At 50.7% G+C, this 21,930-nt stretch overlaps 1 protein-coding gene across 6 annotated transcripts; it reads right to left on the bottom strand.

Annotated features, from left to right (window-relative positions):
• On the bottom strand, positions 1–21,886 carry NUMBL (NUMB like endocytic adaptor protein). Of its 6 annotated transcripts, none has more exons than XM_006215005.4 (10): positions 21,815–21,886; positions 17,718–17,802; positions 15,143–15,282; positions 14,057–14,131; positions 13,894–13,968; positions 12,738–12,878; positions 9,122–9,311; positions 5,376–5,681; positions 2,600–2,722; positions 1–1,443 (listed from the first exon to the last, which is right to left on the bottom strand). In XM_006215005.4, exons 3-10 carry the CDS (start codon positions 15,266–15,268, stop codon positions 791–793), a joined length of 1,689 nt encoding a protein of 562 aa, XP_006215067.1. In that variant the 5' UTR covers positions 15,269–15,282; positions 17,718–17,802; positions 21,815–21,886; the 3' UTR covers positions 1–790. The 6 variants fall into 6 exon arrangements, with proteins under 6 accessions (XP_006215067.1, XP_015104059.1, XP_072823123.1 ...); XM_015248573.3 differs by having other exon boundaries at positions 15,143–15,285; positions 21,815–21,885; XM_072967022.1 differs by lacking the exon at positions 21,815–21,886 and adding an exon at positions 21,348–21,571 and having other exon boundaries at positions 5,376–5,678; positions 15,143–15,285.
• Positions 21,887–21,930: the final 44 nt, after the last annotated feature.

Below are 21,930 nucleotides of genomic sequence, written 5' to 3'. Positions count from 1 at the left end.
CACCATTATATTCTTCCTTTATTGGCTGTCCTTGTATAATACAAATCTGCAAGTTTAGATACAAAAAAATCTGGAAATAAAAGATAGAAAAGTACCCGCCAGGCACCCCTTCCTTCTTCCTGGACACCCCTCCCCAGCGGGCACTGACGTGAGGTAACTGAGCATCCTCTCTCCCTTCCTCCCCCCTACCCCGCCTCCTGGGCCCTCAACTTGGCCCCTACCCCCATGAGACCTTGGCCCAAGGAAGATGTGGGTCCCCGAGGGGAGGGGAGGGGTGGCAGGGGTGAGCACAGCATTGGCAGTGAACGCAGCAGGTGGGCAGAGGGAAGCCCTTTGCTTGTGCTGTGTATGGGGTTGAGGAATGACCAGGCTTGGGCTAGGTGCTCGTTTGGGGCCCAGGAGGGCTCCTGGGTGGTGGTCCCCCTTTCATCCCACCCAAAACTGGAAGGTAGAAGAACAATAACAGAAACTGGGAAACGTAGCTTGGACAGAGAGCACTCGGTGGGATTGTGGCCATCCCCCTGTGCCTGGAGTGGGGGAAAGGGAGCTCTGCCAGACAGTGGCAGTGAAATGGGTCCCTTAGCCAGGCTGGGTCCGTCCCTGAATTCCATCCCGTCGCAACCTGGGCGTCACAATGTTGGTTCTGTAGTGGTTGTGGGAGGTGGTAAAGAGAAAGGGCATAGAGGGGATACTGGGGGCCTCAACTCCAGGGAGGACTAGGGGAGAGGTTGGGCCTCCACTCCCAGGCGTCAGGCACCTGGAGATGATGGGGTGGGCAGGGTGGCTTGGGCTACAGTTCAATCTCAAAGGTCTTTTGCAGGTCGCCCGAGAAGGGGTTGGAAGGCTTCTCTACGGCAGGTTTGCCTTCTAATGCTGCCCACTGGGCCTCGAAGGGGTCCAACTCAGGGGCCGGGGCAGGCGCTGGCTCCGGGGGCCAGGGCGCCCCATTGGGGCGTGGACGGGCCTGGCCCCCAGGGACACTGGGTGCGGCAGGGGGCGGGAAGGCCCCGGCTTTCCCGAGCAGGGTGGCAGGCTGGGGCTGGAGCTGGGCGGCTGAGCAGAAGGCATTGGCCACCATCTGTGAGGGTGTGATGCCCACCACGGGCACCCGGGGCATGGGCGGGTAGCCCAAGCCCGGGTAGGCGGGCACAAAAGGGGGCTGCAGGTGTGGGGGTGGCAGGAACACGGCCACCTGGGCAGGTGCAGCGTCGAAGGGCCCCATGGGGGCGGGGAAGGGCTGCAGGCCAGGGGGCACGGCAGGCACTGAGGCCGCTTGCTGCTGCTGCTGCTGCTGCTGCTGCTGCTGCTGCTGCTGCTGCTGCTGCGCTTTTGCCACCTGGGACACCTCCTCCAGCCACCTCTCAGCCTCCGAAGGGGTCCGCTTGTGTCCAGGCTGGAAGGCAGCTGCAGGGGGCCCAGAGGGCTCACCCCAGGCAGAAGTCCCTGGAGAGAGGAGAGGGGCAGTTAGGGGGTGCGGGCTGCAGCAGAGAGAACCCTGGGCCGGGGAGCCAACTCTGCAGCCAGGCTGCCTGCCCTGCCTCCAGTTCTGCCCCTCACTAGCCGGGCAGACTTTGGGCAAAATGCCTCACTGTCCTGGACCACCCAAGGGTCCTGCAGGGCTAAGAAAATAGATTTCTGAGATTCTAAAGTCCTGAGATGGAAAAGTAGAGGCAAGACTGACAATCACCCAGGCCAGCTTCCCTTCTGATGGGTCAGTGCCAAATCTGTTATTAAACATCTTTAACATCACCCTTGGCTCGAATATTTTGCCAATGTATTGTTTTAGCAGGCTAGGGTCTGCCAGGGTCTTTCTTAGAGTATACTCTTCCATCACAGTGGAAGTTTCAGCAGTTTTAAGTTTGTGTTTTCTAAGATTCTGGAGTTCCACATTTACATCGTTTGTAATTTCAAGGTGCTTCCGTGGTTCTAGGATAAGCTCATGGTTCTACGGTGATTCCATGGTGCTATTTTTTCAGCAAGCACTCTTCTAAGGCTGTGAGATTCCAAGGTTTCCTGGCCACCAATCTGCTAGGCTCTAGTATCTTGTCATTCTAAGGCTGTAAGTTTCTAAATTTTATGATTCTAAAACAGGAAGGTTTAAAATTGATTCCATGGGTAAACCCTAAAAAAAATACATAAAATAAAATAATCCTATGGTTCTAAGGTGACCCCATAATTCTAATGAACCCATGGCTCTTAGATGACCCTGTGGTTCTAAAATGAACCATGGTTCTAAAGTGATTGATGCCATGATTTTAGGATGATCCCATAGCTCTTTTTTAAAAAAATAATATTATTATTTTAAAATTAATTTAAAAAAATTTTTTTTCAGTGGAGGTACCAGGAATTGAACTTGGTACCTCATGTATGCTAAGCATGCGCTCTGTCATTGAGCTATGCCCTCCCCCCACCCCCAGACCCATCCCATAGCTCTTAAATGACCCATGGTTCTGTGGTAATCCATTGCTCTTAGATAACCCATGGTTCTAAGCCTGTGGGATTCCAAGATTCCCAGCCTCTCTGCGGTAGCCCTGTAAGGAGCAGGGGAATGCAGAAGGGGGCTGCAGGGCATCTACCCCAGTAGAAGGGCCGAGTTTACCTGCTGAAGCCGGTGGCGGTCCTGGTGCTGGTGCTCCGGCACTGGCGAAAGATGAGCTGATCTGTGTGCACAGAGCACTGATGCTGTCGCTGTCACTGGCACCGGAAGGCTCCATCTCAGGCACTAGGAGGTCAGGGAAGGGCAGAAGTCAGCGAACCGAGACAGGCCCAGCCTCTGCCCTGGATCCCATCCCCTCAAGTGGCTCCCACTAGGTGTAGGTCCAATCTGCAGTAACTAAGTGGCCACAGCCACAAACATGATAACTGTGCATGTGTGTGTGAGACAACTGAGTGGTACAACAGCTAAGTAGTGTGTGACACCTGATGGCTGACAATCACAGGGACCCCAAACCAAGGAGGACCTCAGGAGTTGTGTGTAGCCACAAACCAGAAGAAATACCTTAAATGTTTAACACTATACATTAATTTAAAAATATGTTCAACCACGTGTATGGCATGAGCATCAACTAGACAGAATGGATGTTAGCCACTCACTGGCTCGGGCCATCTGTCTTTCTTGGGTGGAGAAGTGGGGTCCTGTCCCCCAACCAGGCCCAGCATGTAACATACATCATGAGGGCAGAGATGCACCTGTGCCTGTGAGACGGGAGACACTGAGCAGGTGCGGAGACCTGGTGAGGGTTTGGGATGAGCAAAGGCACCACATAGACAAGAGGACCATCGAGGGTGGCGTGTGACCAGTGCCTGTAACAGCTCAGCAAGGGTCTGTCTCCAAGGGAGTGGGCATGATGCTCCAGTGAGCATCAGAAAGAAACTGGCTGTTAGGAGTTGGCAGGTGTGACATGGGGGTGCCCAGGTGGGAAGGTAAGTGGCTTCCAGGTCAATTCTGTGATGACCGTGCCTGTGAGTCCACAAGGGTGTGCAGCTTCTGAGAGGGTGGCATCTGAGTGTGACTGAAATCCAGGTGTGGGGCATCCTGACTGTGATTCCCCAGTGTGAGCCAATCCGCCTGCGTGATGTGTGGAACCGGACATTAGTCATCATACGTGACTTCCAAGTTTGTGTGAATCTGGGTGTGTGGCTGGTGAGGGTGTGTTAATCTGCAGGTGTGATTTCTGAGTGGGATGTCTGGATATGTGCTAAGTGTGTGTTATGGTAACACCAGGTTCTGTGACTTCCAAGTGTGTGCGATTTTTGAGTGCTCATGACTCTAGGTGTGTGCTTCTGAGTGTGTGTGACATCTGTGGGAGTCCATGACATTTCTACATGGCAAGTCACATCTAAGCAAGTGTGCAAGTGGCTACAGGTGTGTGAGGCATCCAAATAAAGCCTGGGGCCCCTGCCACCTCTCAGGGAACAGGTGTGACAGCCCTGGGGGTGTGCTTAATGGCAGGCTGCTTAATGAGGACAGCAGATCTGAGGGTGTGTGCAGGACATGGAGTGAGTGTGCGTCATTCTCAAGCGTTGGCATCTGCTCAGCAGTCACCTTTCGGAGCAGCTCAGCCTCCTGGATACTGATCAACACCTCCCACACCAATCCCCGGGACCATGAGGGGTAGATGTCTTCGATTTGGCATCAGGAAGCAGGAGAGCGGGCCAGACCACATGACTTCAATGACAGCTGGGAGGAAAGGCAGCCCTCCTGCCTGTCTCCCTTGGGCAAAACATGGTTCCATGCCACCTCTCTCTTCTCTCCCATGGCAGACACTGTTTTTAAATCATGACATATGCCATCTCCTTTTCCTGGTCCATGGCAGACATGAGTAATCAAATACGATTTCTTCCTATTGAACTCTTTACTTACCTTCCCCCTCACCTGGCCAGACCTCGTGGCTCTACTGGCCAAATGCTGGAAGAAAGGACTGATCCTTGTAATTCCATCTTCCCTCTAAGCAAAACAGGACATCTGTACGGCCTCTCTCCTATCACCAGTGTGGTAGATATTGCTAATCAATGATGATGTACTACTTATTGCCTCATCACTATCCCTGGAAGATATGGCTAATCAGTGATGCTGTGTGCTCCCTCTGCCCAATTCTTTGCCTACAAGCGACATCATGAATCTATCATTACGCTCCATGACCTCATGATCCCCATGCTCACTTTCACCCTTCACCTCATGCTTCCATAGGCCAAACCCTGGGAGTCATCCCTTGAGCAAAACAGAACACTCCTGTTCTCTCTTGTCGCTTGCCCACGGAAAACTGCTAATTAACCATGTGGCGTGCTGCCTCACTCTTTTTTCTTGCTCATGGTAGACACTGTAAGGAGATTATGATGTCTGCCTTTACTCTGTTCTCCCTGCCCTAGGCAGATATTGTTACTCTACCACAATCCTTCTTTTCTCTGAACCTGTATCTTTCCCCTGGCCAGATCTCATGGCTCTACTGGCCAGATGCTTGGAGGAAGCATCAGCCTGTGGTGCCGCAGTCTCCTCTTGACCAAAAACATGACATCTGGGCAGCTTCTCTCCTCTCCCTTGCCCACGGAAGTTTTGCTAATGAATCATGCTGTATGCCACCTCTCACATCCCTAACTACAGCAGACGTTACTAAGTGCTATGACTTTTTGCCACTTTTCTGCTATCCCTTGCCCGGGGCAGACATTGCTAATCGATCACCACTTATACCACCTCTCTCCTCTCTCTTGCTGATGGCAGACACGGCTAATTGATCATGTTGTGTTCCACCTCTCTCTCCTCTGCCTGTGGCAGACAGTGCTGATCAATCATGGTGTGCGCTACCTCCTCTATCTCTTGCTCACAACAGACAGTGGCATTGATCCAGACGTTCCCTCCCATGGAGCCCTGGGCTCACCTGTGCCCTTCACCTGGAAGTCAGTTCGGCGCTGCAGCGTGGATGGCAACTCATTTAGCCGTAGGCTCAGCTGCCGTTTGAAAGGTGAGTTCTTCTGACTGAGCGCCGGGAACCCACGGAAGGAGCCCTGGCGAACCAGCTGCTCCAAGGGGGCATGGCGCCGGGGGATGGCAGCCGCCGTGGTGCCTGCAGCCACTGGGGTGCCGGCCTCACCCTTCTCGCCAGGGGAGGTGGTAGCCGGTGTTGGGGACACATGCCCAGGCTGGGCAGGGCCAGGAGCTGCAGTTGGGGCAGCTGCTGCCTCTGCTGGAGACATGAGGGTGACAGGTGGTTAGATACCTCACCTTGGCATTGGAGGCCTCTCCTACCCAGTCCCTTTGATTGTTTTCCAATGCTGTCTTCCTCACCCCATGTGTCCTGCCCTTAAAACAGGCTGGTCAGAGCCCCGAAATGTCCCTCATCCCCACCCAAGCCAAGACCAGCTTCCCCAGCAGGCCTGTGGGGAGTCATCACCTACCCTGACCCTCTGTGTATCTCAAGCTTTCTGCCCCCCATCTGTCTTCCTTTACTACACCTGTGATTTTTCCCTCTGAGACCGACTGTCTCCCTTCCTGATTAATTTAACAAGGGCTTATTTGGTGCACGACCAATGTATCAGGCATTGTTCCAAGTGCCCTGCAAGTATTAACTCATTCAGTCCTCACAACCATCCAGTGAGGTTGATACTACCATAAGCCCCATTTTCCACATGTGGAAACTACAGCCCAGCAATGGCAAGTGACTTGCCTGAGCATCAGTGCTAGGAAGGGGCAGGCCAACTGCAGAGTCTGCACTCACCCATCTCTCCCTCTGGCCTTGTCTCTCCATGTCATGCTGTCTTCCTCCATCATTCCATCTGCTCTGTTCTCTCTCTGCCTCCCACCATTCTTCCTACCTCAGGTACCTCCTCCCTTCCTCCAGTTGCTACCCTTTGTTCTAGACCCAGCTTCTTCCTGTGAGTTTTCCAGATTGTTCCAGCCCCTCAGCCTGGGCTCGCTGCCCCACCCCCTCCTCCCAGGTTGTTCTCTGCAGGTAGCTGGTCTCTCAATTCAGCATGAGGGGAGGGCTTGTCAATGGCAGGGTCTCCCCACCCTTGCCAACACACAAACCCACAGCCATCCTCCAATCTGGGCCTCAGCTGAGCCGCAGCCTGAATGCTGGTGAGGTTAAACTCAGGCCCAAATTGGGCAGGGAGGTCACCCAGCACTTCTCCCATCTTCCACGAGGGGTGGTAAGGCTCTCACCCAGGCGGGGCTGGGGCAGTGGAAACAGCCCGGGACGGGTTGGAAAGGGGAAACCACCTCTGCCCCCACCACCTGGGGCTTCAGGAAGTCCCCTCCCTTTTCTGGGCTCCAGCGTCCCCAACTAAACCTGGGAGAAACATCCCCATGCTGCCTCCCCAGGAATCCTGAGAGAGTCATAGTTGAGGCAGTGAATATTCGATGCTCTGGAATCCCACAAAAGCACAGTAAACAACTGTGGGACAGTGCACTGCTCCATAACTCCTAAACTGGGGAGAGTTCTTTGTAAAAGTGGGTGCCTTGAGACTGAATCAGTGCCTCAACGGCAAAACACTGTGCGATGTGTTCGGCAAATCACACATCACTCTGTAGACTCTCATTTTGCTGTGCAAGTTCTGAATGCAAAGCACCTGGAAATGATAATAGCCTTTGAAATGATAATATCCTTTGGAAACAGTAAAAATTCTTCGCAAACTCTGAAGCATATGACATTCTTAGTAAATTCTAAGATCCTATATAAGTAGTATTTGTAAACTGTGAAGGGCTGTGTATTCAGTGTGTTCTTTTGCAAACAATAGAACATCATCTACTCAGGCCCCCTGTTAACTACAGTTTGTAATCTGCTTTGCTGATGATAAAATTCTTAACAAATTCTAATAGATGATGTAAACCGCAAACTATTTTGTAAGCTGTGAAGAACTCTAAATTTGTCAAAAGGTTTGTAAATGGTCACATAATTTACAAAGAAAAACATAAGTTGTAAACTCTAATATTCTAGCAAGTGATAAAAACTAATTCTCCTAACTTTTTGGCTAGAAATATTTTGAACTTACAGAAAAGTTGTAATAATGGAACAAGGAGTACACATGTTCTCTTAACCTATGCTCCCCAGTGTTAGCTTGTTACCATATTTAATGTCTCTCCTTCCATAATATTTTTTCTGTACCATTTAAGAGTAAGTTGCATACAATAGCCAAGACATGGGAGCAACCTAAACGTCCCTTGACAAATGAATGGATAAAGAAGGTGTGAGACAGATACACACACACACACACACACACAAACACACACACACACACACACACATAAATGGACTACTCCTCAGCCATAAAAAAGAAATATTGCCATTTGCAGCAAAATAGATGGACCTAGAGTTTATCATACTAAGTGAAGTCAGATAGAGGAAGACAAATATCATTTGATATCACTTATATGTGGGATCCCCAAAAATGTTACAAACAAACTTATTTACAAAACAAAAATAGACTCACAGACATGGAAACAAGCTTTTTGGTTACCAAAGGGGAAAGGGAGAGGGGAGGGATAAATTAGGAGTTTGGGACTAACAGATACACACTACTATATATAAAATAGATAAACAACAAGAAAAAAAAGAGGAAGTTGCAGGCAGCTTACTCAACACTAAAACCTTCAGCGTGTACCTAAGAACAAGGACAGTCTCCTTCAGAACCACAGTACAATTTCTACTTGGGAAATTTAACATGGATATGATACTATTTATTAGCTAATCTGCAGTCCATACTCCAATTTCCCCAGTTATCCCACTCATGCCCTTTATGGATGTTCATATCTCTACATATTTTTTTGATATATATACATATATATTCAACTTCTATAGAGAGAATGTATATCTATATACTTATAATATCCAGGATCCAATTCAGGATCACACATTGCATTTATTAATATCTGTCAAATATATTCAGTCTCCTTTAACCTGGATCTCAATGGTAAATTCTTTGTAAATTTTAAGCAGTGTTCTCCAAAAATATAAAAACTAGAATCCGCCATAAAAAAAATTAAACTAAAAAAATTACATTTTGATTCGGCACACAATACACTTACATTTAAAAGACACAGTTTGAGAACTTACAAACTGTCTGCCTTTGACTGAGAATGTCAGAATTTACCAGGTATTTTTCAGACTTTCATGATGGCAACCCAGAATAAGAAACACGATTTACATAGTAACCTGTTCCACACACACACATACACACACACACACACACACACACATTGACACAAAAGCATTGTTTAACTATACTTACCCTTACTACATTCAGTTACTCGGATATTTTCTATTGTTTTCCATTTCATTCCTTAAAATGCCAGCCACAACCCAGCAAGCTGACTTCACAACCCATTAACAGGTCTGGATACACAATTTGAAAAGTCTGGGAACCTCTCCCTGGGTTAGCGGATAATAAAGCTCTCGGTGAGCTTTGCCGGGATTTGTGGCCGACAGATTATTGCCCAAAGGACTCCTTAAACTGAAGTATGCTTTATAAACTGTAGCAAAACTTTGTGGTCGGTGCCATGCTGTGTACACTGCAGAGTCCCGCCCCCTCGGCAGCCGTCCCGCCCACCCCCAGCTGGATCCCGTGGCCCCACCCCGGGCCCATCCTGTGAGCCTGTGCCCCGCCCTCCCCAGCGGGCAGCACCCACCTTTCTTTTTGTCCGGAGCCTCGCGCTCGGCCGGCCGCCCACCCCCAGACAGGCGGAAGGAGCCCTCGCGGGCGAAGCTGGTGCGGCTGGCGTCGAAGGCGGCGGTGACCCCGCATTCCTTCTCCCGCCGCTGTTTCCGCTCCAGGCAGGCGGCGAACGCGCAGCCCACGGCGTGGCTCAGCCTCTCGCCCTGGGGGAAGAGTTTGGGGCGGGCTTAGCGGCGCGGCGCTGTGCGGACTGGACGGCAAGGAGCCCTGGGTTCCAGCAGCTGGGTGCTGGGTGACCCCTGATGCGTCCCTTCACCTCTCTGGGCCTCAGGGCCCATCTGCACATCGTATATGTGGAAAATCATAAAGGATTTACAATTAGTGCAAATAAATAAATTCAGCAAAGTTGCAGGGGGAAAGTTTTGCAAATCACATAGCTGGTAAGAGTCTAGTATCCAGAATATATTGTGAGCTCTTACAACTTAACAAAAAGACAAACAACCCAAATAAAAATGAGTAAAGGATTTGAATAGATATTTCTCCAAAAAAGACACACAAATGGACAATAAGTACATGAAAATATGTTCCACATTGTTATCCATTAGGGAAATACACATCAAAACCATAATGAGATACCACTTCACACCTATAAGACGGTTATAAAAAATACATATATCGGCAAGGGTGTGGAGAAATTGAAACCCTCGTACACTGCTAGTGGGAATGTAAAATGGGGCAGCCACCATGGAAAACAACTTGGCAATTACTCAAAAGATTAAACATAAATTTACTACAGGAATGTAAATTAATTATATTATACTACGTAATATAATTTATACTATAAATACTATTATACTATAAATATATATTTTAATACTATATAATATAAGTACAAATTTACTATATTATATGATATTATTTAATAACAATTCCATTCCTGGGTATATACCCAGAAGAATTAAAAACAGGTATTCATCGGGGTAGGATATAGCTCAAGTGGTAGAGCGCATGCTTAGCATGTACAAGGTCCTGGGTTCAATCCCCAGTACTTTCATTGAAAAAACCAAATAAACAAACAGAATTACCTCCTGCCTTGCAAAAAAAATTTTTTTAATTAAAAAACAAACAAACAAACAAACAGGTATTCAAACAAATACTTGCATACAAATATCCAGAGAAGCACTATTCACAATAACCAAAAGGTAGAAACAACCCAAGGATCCCTCAGTGGATGAATAAAGTAAAATGTGGTCGATCCATAAAATGGACTTACTTGTTTAGAAAAAGGAACAAAGTACTGATCCATGCTACAACATGGATGAATCATAAAAACACTATGTTAAATGAAAGAAGGCAGTCCCCAAAGATCCCGTAGTGTATGATTCAATTTGTATGAATTATCCAGAAAAGCTAACTCCATAGAGACAGAAATCAGATTAGCATTTGCCAAGGGCTGGGGTGGGGGTGGAGGACAGGGGCAGTGACTACTACTTAAAGAGTATGAGGTCTCTTTTAGGAGTGATGTTTGGAACTAGATCGAGGTGATGGTTAAACAGCATTGTGAATGTCTACATGCCATTGAATTGTACACTTTAACATGATTAATTTTATGTGAATTTCACACACACACACAAAAGTTAAACTTGGGGAATCCTGGGAATTCTACTGATTAATGCTTAAAACCCAAAGCTCAGGAGTGGGAAGGAATTCAGCCACTGTCACACTCTACCCAGAGACAGCCCTGCTCTTTTCTTGCTTTGATTCTCACCTCCAGATACTTTTCAAAGGATAGCAACTGTTCCTATTTCCTAAACACTTATGACAGGATACTGTTAAGAGCTTTCTGTGTGTGACCGTAATGAATGCTTTCTTGTGAGCAGCCACTGTTATTATCCCCATTTTATAGAGGAGGAAACTGAGTCCCCGCAAGAAGAAGCCATTTGTGCTTAAGGTCCCGCAGCCAGCTGATTTGATACCAAATCCACACTAACCATGAGGCAGTGTATTTTCCAAAAATAGCCACAACAAATTTCTGGCCCCGCGTGGTCTTCCAGAATCTTGTCACTCCCCAGTCAGAGGTGGAGTCTTTATTCTCTTCCCTTAGCCCTGGAAGACCTCTGTGACTGCCTGGACAGACAGAATACCCCAAAAGCAATGCTGAGCAGTTTCCAAGACCAAGTTGAGAAAGGCAACACAGCCTCCTGGCTTGGTCTGCTCTCCCCTGGTTTGAGGAAGTGGGGGGTTATCAACAAGTTTTGGGAGCTCAGGGCTATTTGGAGTTGGAATTTCTGAAAGTGAAGGAAAGGATGGGAAATCCTTGAGTGGAGACTGTTCGGGTTTGAGATGGACAGCTTCTGTTTCACTTAACCATTCCCCCTGCTTTTGATAACAGCACCCCAAATACCCTCTGGAGAACTCCTCTTCAACACTGGATAAATCAGTCTGGGTGCTCCATCCTCCTCAGCCAACGAGAAAACAGTGACCCAAGCTAGGTGAATCCCATACCCTCTCTTTAGAATTTGAACCCCGAGCGTTGAGAGGTGGATTCATCTTTGCAGTGGTGCCTTAGAGGAACTGTCCCCTGGTAGAGCCTGAGGGAGTCCACCGGGGGCAGAAAACTCTAGAATTTGACCCAGCCTGCCCGGCTCTCTGCTCTTTCTGATGCTTAATAAAGACTATATTTTCCACCTGTTGCAGCCAGGGATGCCCATGTAACTAGGTTCTGGCCAACAGTATGTAACTGGAAGTGGGTACACACCTCCCAAAAAAGCAGAGGGTGTGCCCCTCTTCTTGCAGCCCTCCTTTACATGGTTGGGATGAAGATGAGAAGGCTGGAGCATGTGCATTCATCTTGGACCATGGAGTGGAAGCCATACTCCAGCATAGCAACAAGATAAAAGGAGAGAGGAGCCACACCAATGCTGCACTGCTTGCCTATGGATGTCTTTCACATGAAACGGAAACAAACTTCTATCTCACCAAAATCACTGGTATCTGGGGATTTTCTGTCACACACCTCAGAATCCTAACTGTGAGAATGCTACTCAGAAGACAGTCCATTTGTCACTTTCATCAGATTCTCAGAGGGGACCTCGACTCCCCTCCACAAATATAAAGAACCACAGGAAAAATGAATCGAAGCTGAAGGGAAGAGTGGGTATGGGGGTGGAGAGTATTGTTTCAGATGGGCCCAAACAGGCTGCTGAGGACAGGAAACCCTACCACTTGACCTGGGTGGGGTTCAAAAATAAGCAAAAATTCATGGAGCTGTTGCCCAGGCCATCTGTGCATGTTAGTGTATGTATATGATCTTCAGTGAGAAAAGTTGAGAAACACGAAGAACTATTGATAGCAAGGAGGAGGAGGATAACTAATGTTTTCCTGAGTGTTTCCTAAGTGCCAGGCATTATTCCAAATATTCTGTATTAACTCCCTCAAGTTTCCCAATAATCCTGTAAGTTAGGGGCTGTGAGTACACCCCCTTTGCCAGATGAGGACATGGCACGGATAACGTGGACAGGTAAGGTGAGCGACTTGCCCAACTGCACACAGCCGGCTGGGGGTGGGGCTGGGATGCTGGGACACGGGAGAGAAGAGGCAGCAGGTTTTGGGGCTTTGGTGATACTCACGGAGTCCTTGAGCGCCAGGAAACAGTGGCAGATCCAGCGGCGGGTGGTCCCATCACGGCAGATGTAGGAGAAAGCCTTGTCCAGGTTGCGGTCCGGAGCACAAAAGGAGACTTTTTCAATGGTCTGATCTACCAGCAGGTCCTGGGAGGGGCCGGGGAGGCCAAGAAAGGAACGTGAACTGTCTTTCATGCATTCATCCAACATTCCCTTAGTGTCTGCTCTATATCCTGTCCTGAGCAGGGTGGGGACCCTGCACTTGTTGAAACAGCTGTGGGCCCTGCTCACATGGGGCTCCCAGTTTAGTGTGGGAATCAGACCCATCACCAGATGGAGACAGGCCAGAGTCACAGCCAGGCTGTAATGAGGGAGGCACAGGCTGAGGGGTCGGGGCTGGGATCGGGGGAGCACAGGGGCCTTCAGGAGCAAGAGGAGGTGACTGGCCCAGGCTGGGGGGAGTCAGGCAAAGCTTCCTGGAGGAGGTATTAACTAGGCAAAAAGGCAGGGAAAAGAATTTCAGGCTGGGGGGAACGCCTGTGCAAAGGCATCAATCCTGTTCAGTCATTAACCTATAATTGTCATCATGCACTGGCTGCCTCCCAGGGCAGTCTCTGGGCTAAGGGCAGGGGATTCGTTGGTGAGTAAACAGGTACCCAGATCCTGGCCCGTGGTGCCCCCGTCTGGCCGGGTAGACTGACAATAAGGACATAATAGCTAAACTTTATTGATTGGAACACTTACACTGTACCAGGAATAGTTTTAAACTATTTGTATATACTTCCTCATTTAATGGTAGGGTCCACTTTTATCCGCATTTTACAGATGATGCAAGTGAGGCACGGAAGGGTTAAATCTCATACCCCCTCATACCCGAGGTCACCAAGCTGGTAAGTGGGTGAGCTGGGATCTGAGCTGAGGTGGCTGCTCCAGTCTGTGCTCTCACCCACCATCCATGCCAGTTCACAAATAGCCACAGGACTCAATCCTGAATTATGACTGTGAGATGTGCCAAGAAGTTACCAGAGCACATGGCTTCGTCCAGAAGGTCCCCGAGGGAGGGACATCCTAGAGGTGGGTGGGAAGGCGTCCTTGACCCTAGTGAAGCTGGTTGAAGAGAGGCACCCACTGGTGCCCACTCCCAGACCCACGGGCCTCCTACCTTGGTCTTGTCATCAACCACTCGGAGCCCATCGGCTGACACCCACAGGACGGACTTCACAGACTTCCGGCCCATCTGAATGGAGGAGGAGGACAGAGGGCATGGTCAGGGCTGCCTCTTCCAGTCTGACCATGCCCCTTCCCTGCTCCAGCCCCTCACTCACCGCCTTCAGCTTCTTCACAGCATCTTCACACACATGCATCCCCCGAGACTCCTCTACCTCCACGTGGCCCAGGTACTTGGTGGGGAGGGGATGGGAGAAATAAGCACAGTAATTAATAATTCCTGGTGTTCACTGAGCCGCTGCGATGCATCACACAATGTCTTAAGCACATCATATGTATTGCCTCATTTACTCTGCACCTCAGCTCTACAAGGTGGGTACCTCATTCTTATCCCAGAAACACTGGGATAAGCACAGCATGTAGTAGTGATTCCCACCCTGCCTCTCTCCCTAGGCCTTCTTAACACGTCACTTGTGTCCTTCAGAGTGCCAGTGTCTGCATCTGCACCTGAAGACTGGCCCCATGCAATGACTGATGGGAGCTGGGATACATATGTCCCAGCTCCCTCACCCCATGGGTGGGAGGCTCTGTTTCCCAGAATTCTCTAGTGGCATCAAGCTCAGTTACCAACAACTATAGTTTAGTGAGACACCCTTTATTAGCTGCCTTCCCTTCTTCACTCTCACCAGCGTTTCCTGTACTTCACAGTGGACTCTTCACACTTAAGGTCCGCTTCTGGGGGAAGGGAAACTAAGGCGGGGCATCCTCTGTTGTCACCCAGCCAGGAAGGGATGGAGTGGGGATTTGAACCTGAATCCTGCTGTCTTCCTTATAAAAATATAGTCTGTGTTGTGAAGGATCATGGTGGTCTAAACCAGAAAGCACTTAACAACAGAGGGTTTTGCAAATGCTACATAATTTGTGTGACCTTCCAGTGCCCCCTGTAAATTGTGAACTCCCGCATAACTGCGTGACTCCGGGAAGAACGCGCCCCGTCCCCCGCCAATCCCGCCCCAGATAATATTTTCCTGGTACCAGAGAATGTGCCCTGGTTTTTAACCCCAACTTTGAAGGACCCACGTCATGGGGTCCTGCTTCTGCAGGATCCACAATTCTATGAGGATGTGAAGTCTCTTCCACATGGAACAAGGCCTCAGCCAACTCACCCGGCACAGACACGCATGCGCACAGCGAACCGCGGGTACACAGCCGCGGCCCCGCCCACGCGAGCCCCGCCCACTCACCCTGACCTGGAAGCTGCACGTGCCCTTGCGCACCGCGTCCTCATCCGCCTGCCACTGGTGTGGGCGCGACGCCTCGGGCACATACGCTGGCTTCCGCCTCCGCAGGCTCTGCCGTAGCTTGTTCATAGTGCCCACCCCGTCTGCTGACAAAGGATAGGGGTGAGAGTCAAGGCAAGGGTGGGTCATGGGGCTCAAGGTGGGGGGACACAGTGCTCAGGGAGCATGGGGTCAGATAACATGAGAGTTGGGTAAGAGGGTTAGGGGATCACTGGGTCAGAGGACGTGACATTCAGGGGACCAAGAGCAGTCAGTAGACACCAGGAAAGGGGACGTTAAGGCAGGGGAGTGGGAGAATCAGCAGTGGGGATTCAGAAGACGTGGGACTAAGGGGAAAGGAGGTCTGGGGTGGAGGGGCCGTGAGTCACAGCTTTGAGGGGTCTGGAGATTGGGGATGTGACAGGCAAGAGGCATGAGGATCCAAACTAACAGGAAGTTAAGGCAATAGAGGGCACGGGGGTTAGAGGGCATATAAGTCAGAGGTCATGAAGTCAGGGGTTTTAGGGGTTTGGGGTCAGGGGGTGAGGTAGTCAGAGGGCACAAGTGTTGGGAGTTGCATGGGTCCCACGTGGGGGGACCCAAGTCCAGGGACTGAGGTCCAGAGCCCAGGCCAGAGGGTATCGGGGCCAGGAGCTGGTCTCTGGAACCCTGAGCTTCCTCCCCTCTGAAAACTGTGTCAACCCTAAGGCACCCGGGGTGGAGGTGCACCTGCAATGTCAGAGGTAGCAGTGATGGTGGAGGTGGCCAGCCACTGAGACAGTCTTCCCTGACGAAGAGTGTCTTCGCTGACTGATAAGCCATCCTGACAGTCCTAGGAAGCTGAGGGGAAACCTCAGAGCACCAACAGGAGATGGGGACTTCGTGCATGTGCAAGCAAGTGTGCAGTAGGTGTGTTCCCGGGTGTCTAGATCTGAGCACGCAGCTCTTGTCTGTGAGCGTGTGTATATCTGAAGGCTGTACAGAAGGACGCAGGTCTGAGAATGGCTGTTGATGAGTGTGTCTGTGAACTGCTGCCCATGGCGGGGGGAGGGGGTCTGTGTCCAAGAACGTGGTTGTTGTCTGTGAGTATAGGACCTTGAGGCTTGTTGCTGTAGAGTATCTATGTGTGAGAGTGGCGGTGAGTATGAATGTTGTGTGAATGTGGGGATGGATCTCTGTTTGAGCATGAAGCTGTTGTTTTTGAAAGTGTGTCTGTAACTGTTGTCTTTGAAGCTGTGTGTCCATGTGAGGGTGTGGCAATTGTCTTTGATGACTGTTGCCCATGACAGTGTGTGTCTGTGAGAGTTACCCAGAGCACCGTGTCTGTTCAGGAGTGTGGTTGTTGTTGGTGAGGCTGTGTGTCTGTGGCTGTTGGTTGTGAGGGTGTGTCCGAGTCAGATCATGTGGCTGTTGTTGCAGAGTATGGTTCCATGAGTATGGTTCTGTGGGTGGGGCTGTATGCATCCCTGTGTCTGTGAGGGTGTGTAAGACTGTGAGCTTATTGTCTTCGAGAGTGTGTTCATGTTACTTTTGAGGGGGTGATTATGTGAGAATGTGGCTGTGGTCTGAGAGTGCTGAGTATTATTTGTTTTTTTTTGTTTTTTTATAGAAATATAGTCAGTTTACAATGGTGTGTCAGTTTCTGGTGTACAGCATAACAGTTCAGTCATACACATACATACATATTTTTTTCACGTTCATTTTCATTATAGGTTGCCACAAGATATTGAACATAGTTCCCTGTGCTGTACAGTATAAATTTGTTGTTTATCTATTTTATATATAGTAGTTAGTATCTGCCAATCTCAAACTCCCAATTTATCCCTTCCCACCCCCTTCCGCTGCTAGTAACCATAAGTTTGTTTTCTATGTCTGTGAGCTGTCTCTGTTTTGTAAATAAGTTCATTTGTCTTTTTTTTTTTTAGATTCCACATGTGAATGATATCATATGGTACTTTTCTTTCTCATTCTGGCTTACTTCACTTAGAATGACATTCTCCAGGTCCATCCATGTTGCTGCAGATGGCATTATTTTATGATTTTTATGGCTGAGTAGTATTCCATTGAGTTTGTGAGACTGTGTCTCTGTGCAAAAGTGTAGCCGTTTGTGAAGGCAGGAGCACACGTGTGCTGTCTGGGAGGCTGTGTCCGCTGGTGAAAGTGTGGCTGTTGTCTGTAAAGTGCGGGTCAGTGAGTGTTGTCGGGAAATCTGTGTGAGAGTGCTCCCTTGAAACTCACTGAGTCTGTATCTGGTGAGTGTCTGTGGTCTCCTGTGAGGGAGTCTGGGTGTTGTCTAGGGTTGTGTCTGTATATTTGTGTGACCCTGCACCTGTGGGTGTGGGGATGTTGGTGTGTGTCTGAGTGTCCAAGTGTGAGTGTGTCTATGAATGCAGTCAGCAAGTGTGCAGGGAAGACATTTGAGGGTGTCCACTCACAAATGTGATTAAGCCTGTGTGACTGCAGGGACAATTCCTCTGACAGCGCTAGGCAGACCCACCCACTCACTCAGCCCTTGCCCTGTTCCCAGCTGGCCACTCACCTGGCTCCGTCCTGGAGGTTTCAGGGGGCCCCAGGGCCCCGAAGGGGGCAGGGGGCAGATGCTGCTCAGGCCTCCTGGGTCCGCCCTGCCCAAAGGAGGGAGGAAAAGTTGAGAAGCTGGCCTGGGGTGGGGCTCAGTCCCCAACCTCACCCAGTCTTTGGACATCAGCCAACCCCCCTCCATCTCAGGATACCCTACGAGAGCCCTGGTTGTCATAGTAACTACTACTATGGTGATCAGCCATCTGGCTGCAATGAGTAGATGTGTTTTGGGGGCATGTGTTGGGGATGTCCTGGCCTCAGGAGGCCCTCAGTACCCAAGGGGCTGGTGTGACAGGGAGTGGCCTTGCCCTCTAGACACACGTCCAGGGCTGTACACACACATACAGTCACGTGTATCCAGGCAACTCCTAGTTCCACTTGTCCCCAGCCCCTGTACATTTAGTTACACACAGACACAACCACAGCTACACACGTCGGATCACACAGCTATGCATCAACAGTCACAGCCACTATAAATATATGACCACATACCTATGCTTGCAAACACATAGTCTCTACTACAGATGTCTGTCCATGGGCATTTAGATTCCCAGCCTGCCTTGGTGTTGCCACAGACATATGGGCATATCAGCCACTGATATCTGGTCACTTCTGTTTTCTCTGCCATGTACAAAGAGCTGGATCCAGGCACACCCAGTGGGGCAGCCCACGTACAACCACACCCAAGGACAGTTTTTTCCTCAGGTACCCACCCAAGATACTCATGTCACAGACTCACCCAAGGAGAAGCATACCCAGCCAGAGGTCACCTGTCAGCACCAAGTCACATACACTGGTCACACACAGCTCCCCTGCTGCCTGTGGACATCTGGTCATGGATGCATGCAGACATACTGACAAACACGTGGTTGCACCCAGCCACACCCAGCCCCAGCACATGTGTTTAATCATCAGCAGTCACACAGCTGCCCAAGGACACTCAACCCCACTGGATCAGTCACGCCAGCACACCTTTTTGGTGACACACTGTCACAGTCACACATCCCAGTCACAGAGGCACACATTTGGTCACCGTCTCAGCCACACTTAGATGGACGGTCCTCCAGACTCTGTCCCACACAGAGACCCCAGTGGCCACGGCTCATGCATTAAAGAAATGGGCATGCACACTCAAGACATACAAACAACCATTCAGAGACAGCTGTCCCCAAGGACAGCCACCCTCAGACAACAGCCAGACAGTCAGTGGCTCAGAGTCATAGCTGTACACATTTCAGAAACAGTCACGTATGCAAAGTCACACAGCATCATTGTCCACAGTACCCAGCCAGATATCACGGTCATAGTGCATTTATCACAGTCACCCAACATGCCGTCCCCAGCTGTACCATGTCATAGCATCACAGAGGAACACAGTCTCTCCTCCTGCAAACACGTAAGTCCCACAGACAGGTATGGGGCTCCATGTGGACCAACACACAAGATCTCACACAGCACATGATTTCCATTTCTCACACACAAGCGCACAGTCAGGTGTATGCTCTAAATGCAGTGACCCCGATAGAGCACTTTTATAGCTGTGTTTACACAGAACAGGGTTCCAGGTAGAGCCACATATACAGTCAGGAAACAGTCACTCTGTCACTAAATCACGCAGATTCAAACATAAGTAGCCCAGCACACATTCAGGGACACACACACCCCGGCCCCAAACAGCCACACAGCTATAGATACACACTCATATAGACCATGACACAGATAACGAGTACCCAGAGTCACCCAGGGTCACAGACATGCAGGTCACACACAGACATGGAAGCCAGAGTCACATACACCCACCCCCAGAAACACACACAATTACCTGGTGCCACCACACATAGACACCTACAGCTTGAGTCACACGCAACGAAATAACCCACTATTAATAGTCCGTTGGGGTTTCAGACCCCAAGTCAAATACGAAACCCAAATCACACATACACAACTATAAATGCATACAGTCACTCAGTATCAACACACAGAGCTAGATGCAATCATTTACACAACCCTGGTCACACAGAGATGTGGCTGTGAACACACAAACACAAACATACAAGTCAGAGTGCCAGCACACAACCTGTCACGTAAGCACAACGTAACTTCATATACAGTGGCAGTCATACACTCAGAGTTGCCAGCACAGTTGTGTGTCCCACAAACACGTGTGTGGCACACACATAAAATCAGTTATAGACACAACCACAAACATTTGAAGTCATTAGGACAGTCGCACATAGACATAGAGTCATAGACACAACTCCACTTACAGTCACAACTCCACTCACATCTTCAGTCAGCCACACACATGCCCAACCCCAGACTCAACAGATAACACTGTCACATACCTACTTATAGTTACTAAGACACATACATGGGTTCACAAAACACATAATCACAGACACAACCACACAGCCACAGCCATGCCCACATGCAAACACAGACAGACTAAAAAGTATAGGGTTCTGCACAGTGAGGAGCTATCATATGCACATACACAGTCACACAAATGCTGGGGTCACACACAATCACAGACACTATCAGACACAACCACAAGCACGAAACACATACAAGATTCCTCATAGTCACCAACTACAGCTCACACACATACACACACAGGCAGTCACAGTCACAAAAACACAGGGTCACACTCTTAGCCACCTCCCCATCGCTTGCTTTCCCCTTCCCCCCAGGTAGAACACACAAAGCCGCCGACACCGCAGACGCTGCGGACAGACAGGGCTGCACCGGGTCCCTGGGGAGCCGCCCCCTGGCCCAGCCTGAATCCTAAAGCCTGGGGGGCCAGAACCAGGAGGGGAAGGCGGCGCATTGTCTGCGGGTGGGGCCCCTCCCAGACAGCTGGGAAGCCCCAGGGACAAAGGGGGTGGCCCAGGAGACCCGTGCCCTGGGACCCTTGACTAAGCCCTTGATGGGGGTTGCCTGAAATTTCCTTTATTTTATTTAGGCTTGATGGGGCGGAGGCGGGGAGTCCCAGGCACAGAGAGCTTGTTTTGAGAAGGGGCTGTTCCTGGGACGCCGCCCAACGATTGGGGGGGATGCTATGCCCAGGACGCCTCTGAGGCTTGGGGACAGACTGCCTGGAATCTCCCAGGCCTTGGCTTGGTGGGGAAACTGCCCAGGGACCCCATCCTCAAGACTTTGCCTAGAGAGGGTTGTTGTGCTCAGAGACCTCCTTTCCTCAGGCAGGGAGGGGAAGGACTGCGTTTCGTCTGGAATCCCCTCCTGGAGGCCTTGTCTTGAAATAGGGGTTGTGTCCCAGACCCCAGCCCCAAAACCCTGCCTAGGGAGTTATACCTAGAATCTGTTCCCCTGTCCTTGATTTTTTTTGAGGGGGAGGTCTGAGTCTGGGATCTCTGTCTCCACGGCCTTGGCAGGAGAGGGCCTGTGCCTGAGACCCCTGTCTCCCAAGATTTGGCTTGGTCGGGAGCCTGTTCCTGGACCCCCACCCAGGACCACCCTCCCCAGCCTTGGCACCCTCTCTTCAGCCGGGCGCCACGGCCGCCTCCCACCCTACGCCACATCAGCAGCGGCGCCGCCCCCCACTCGAGCCCCCCTCTCCCGCCCTTCTCACGCTGGCCGTCGCGCTGCGGGACATCCAGGGCCCAGGCGCCCCCGCCTCCCGCGGCCCCGGCTGGGCCCGGATCCCCGAGTGCTGCTGCTGCTGCTGCTGTGGCGGCGGCGGCAGCTCGGTCTGACGCGGGCCGGGGCCGGGGGCCGGGGGATGGTGCGGGATGCACGCGCGCTAGCCTGCTCCACTCCCGGGAGGATTCCGTTCCAGGGGCGGGGGAGCGCCCCTCCCACCTCTGCTCCCCGCCCCAGCCCCGCCCATTGGCCCGCCGCCTACTGGATATGCAAAGAGACCCCACCTCTTGCCTAGCAGGCCACGCCTGCAGGCAAATATGACCCCACCTTCCCGGTGTGGCCACCACCCCGCCACGCCCATTGGCCAGTCCTGGGGCTGAGCACGCACGTGAACCGCGCTGACACCTTCCCCCAGGGCCATCCCGGAGTGGGGTCCCTTCCCCTGTGACCCCTGACCTCAGATCCTTTTATGTTCCGCGTCCGAAAGATTTGCTTCTGGAGGCGCCTCTCTGTCCCACATCCCCAAACCTTCCAGCTAACCCCACGGTTCTCCCAGCCCAGCGGGGGCGGGC

Source organism: Vicugna pacos, chromosome 9 (assembly GCF_048564905.1).
Source record: "Vicugna pacos chromosome 9, VicPac4, whole genome shotgun sequence".
NCBI classification, from domain to species: domain Eukaryota; kingdom Metazoa; phylum Chordata; class Mammalia; order Artiodactyla; family Camelidae; genus Vicugna; species Vicugna pacos.
The sequence above is the reverse complement of the archived record's forward strand: the minus strand, read 5'-3'. Positions and strand labels throughout refer to the sequence as shown.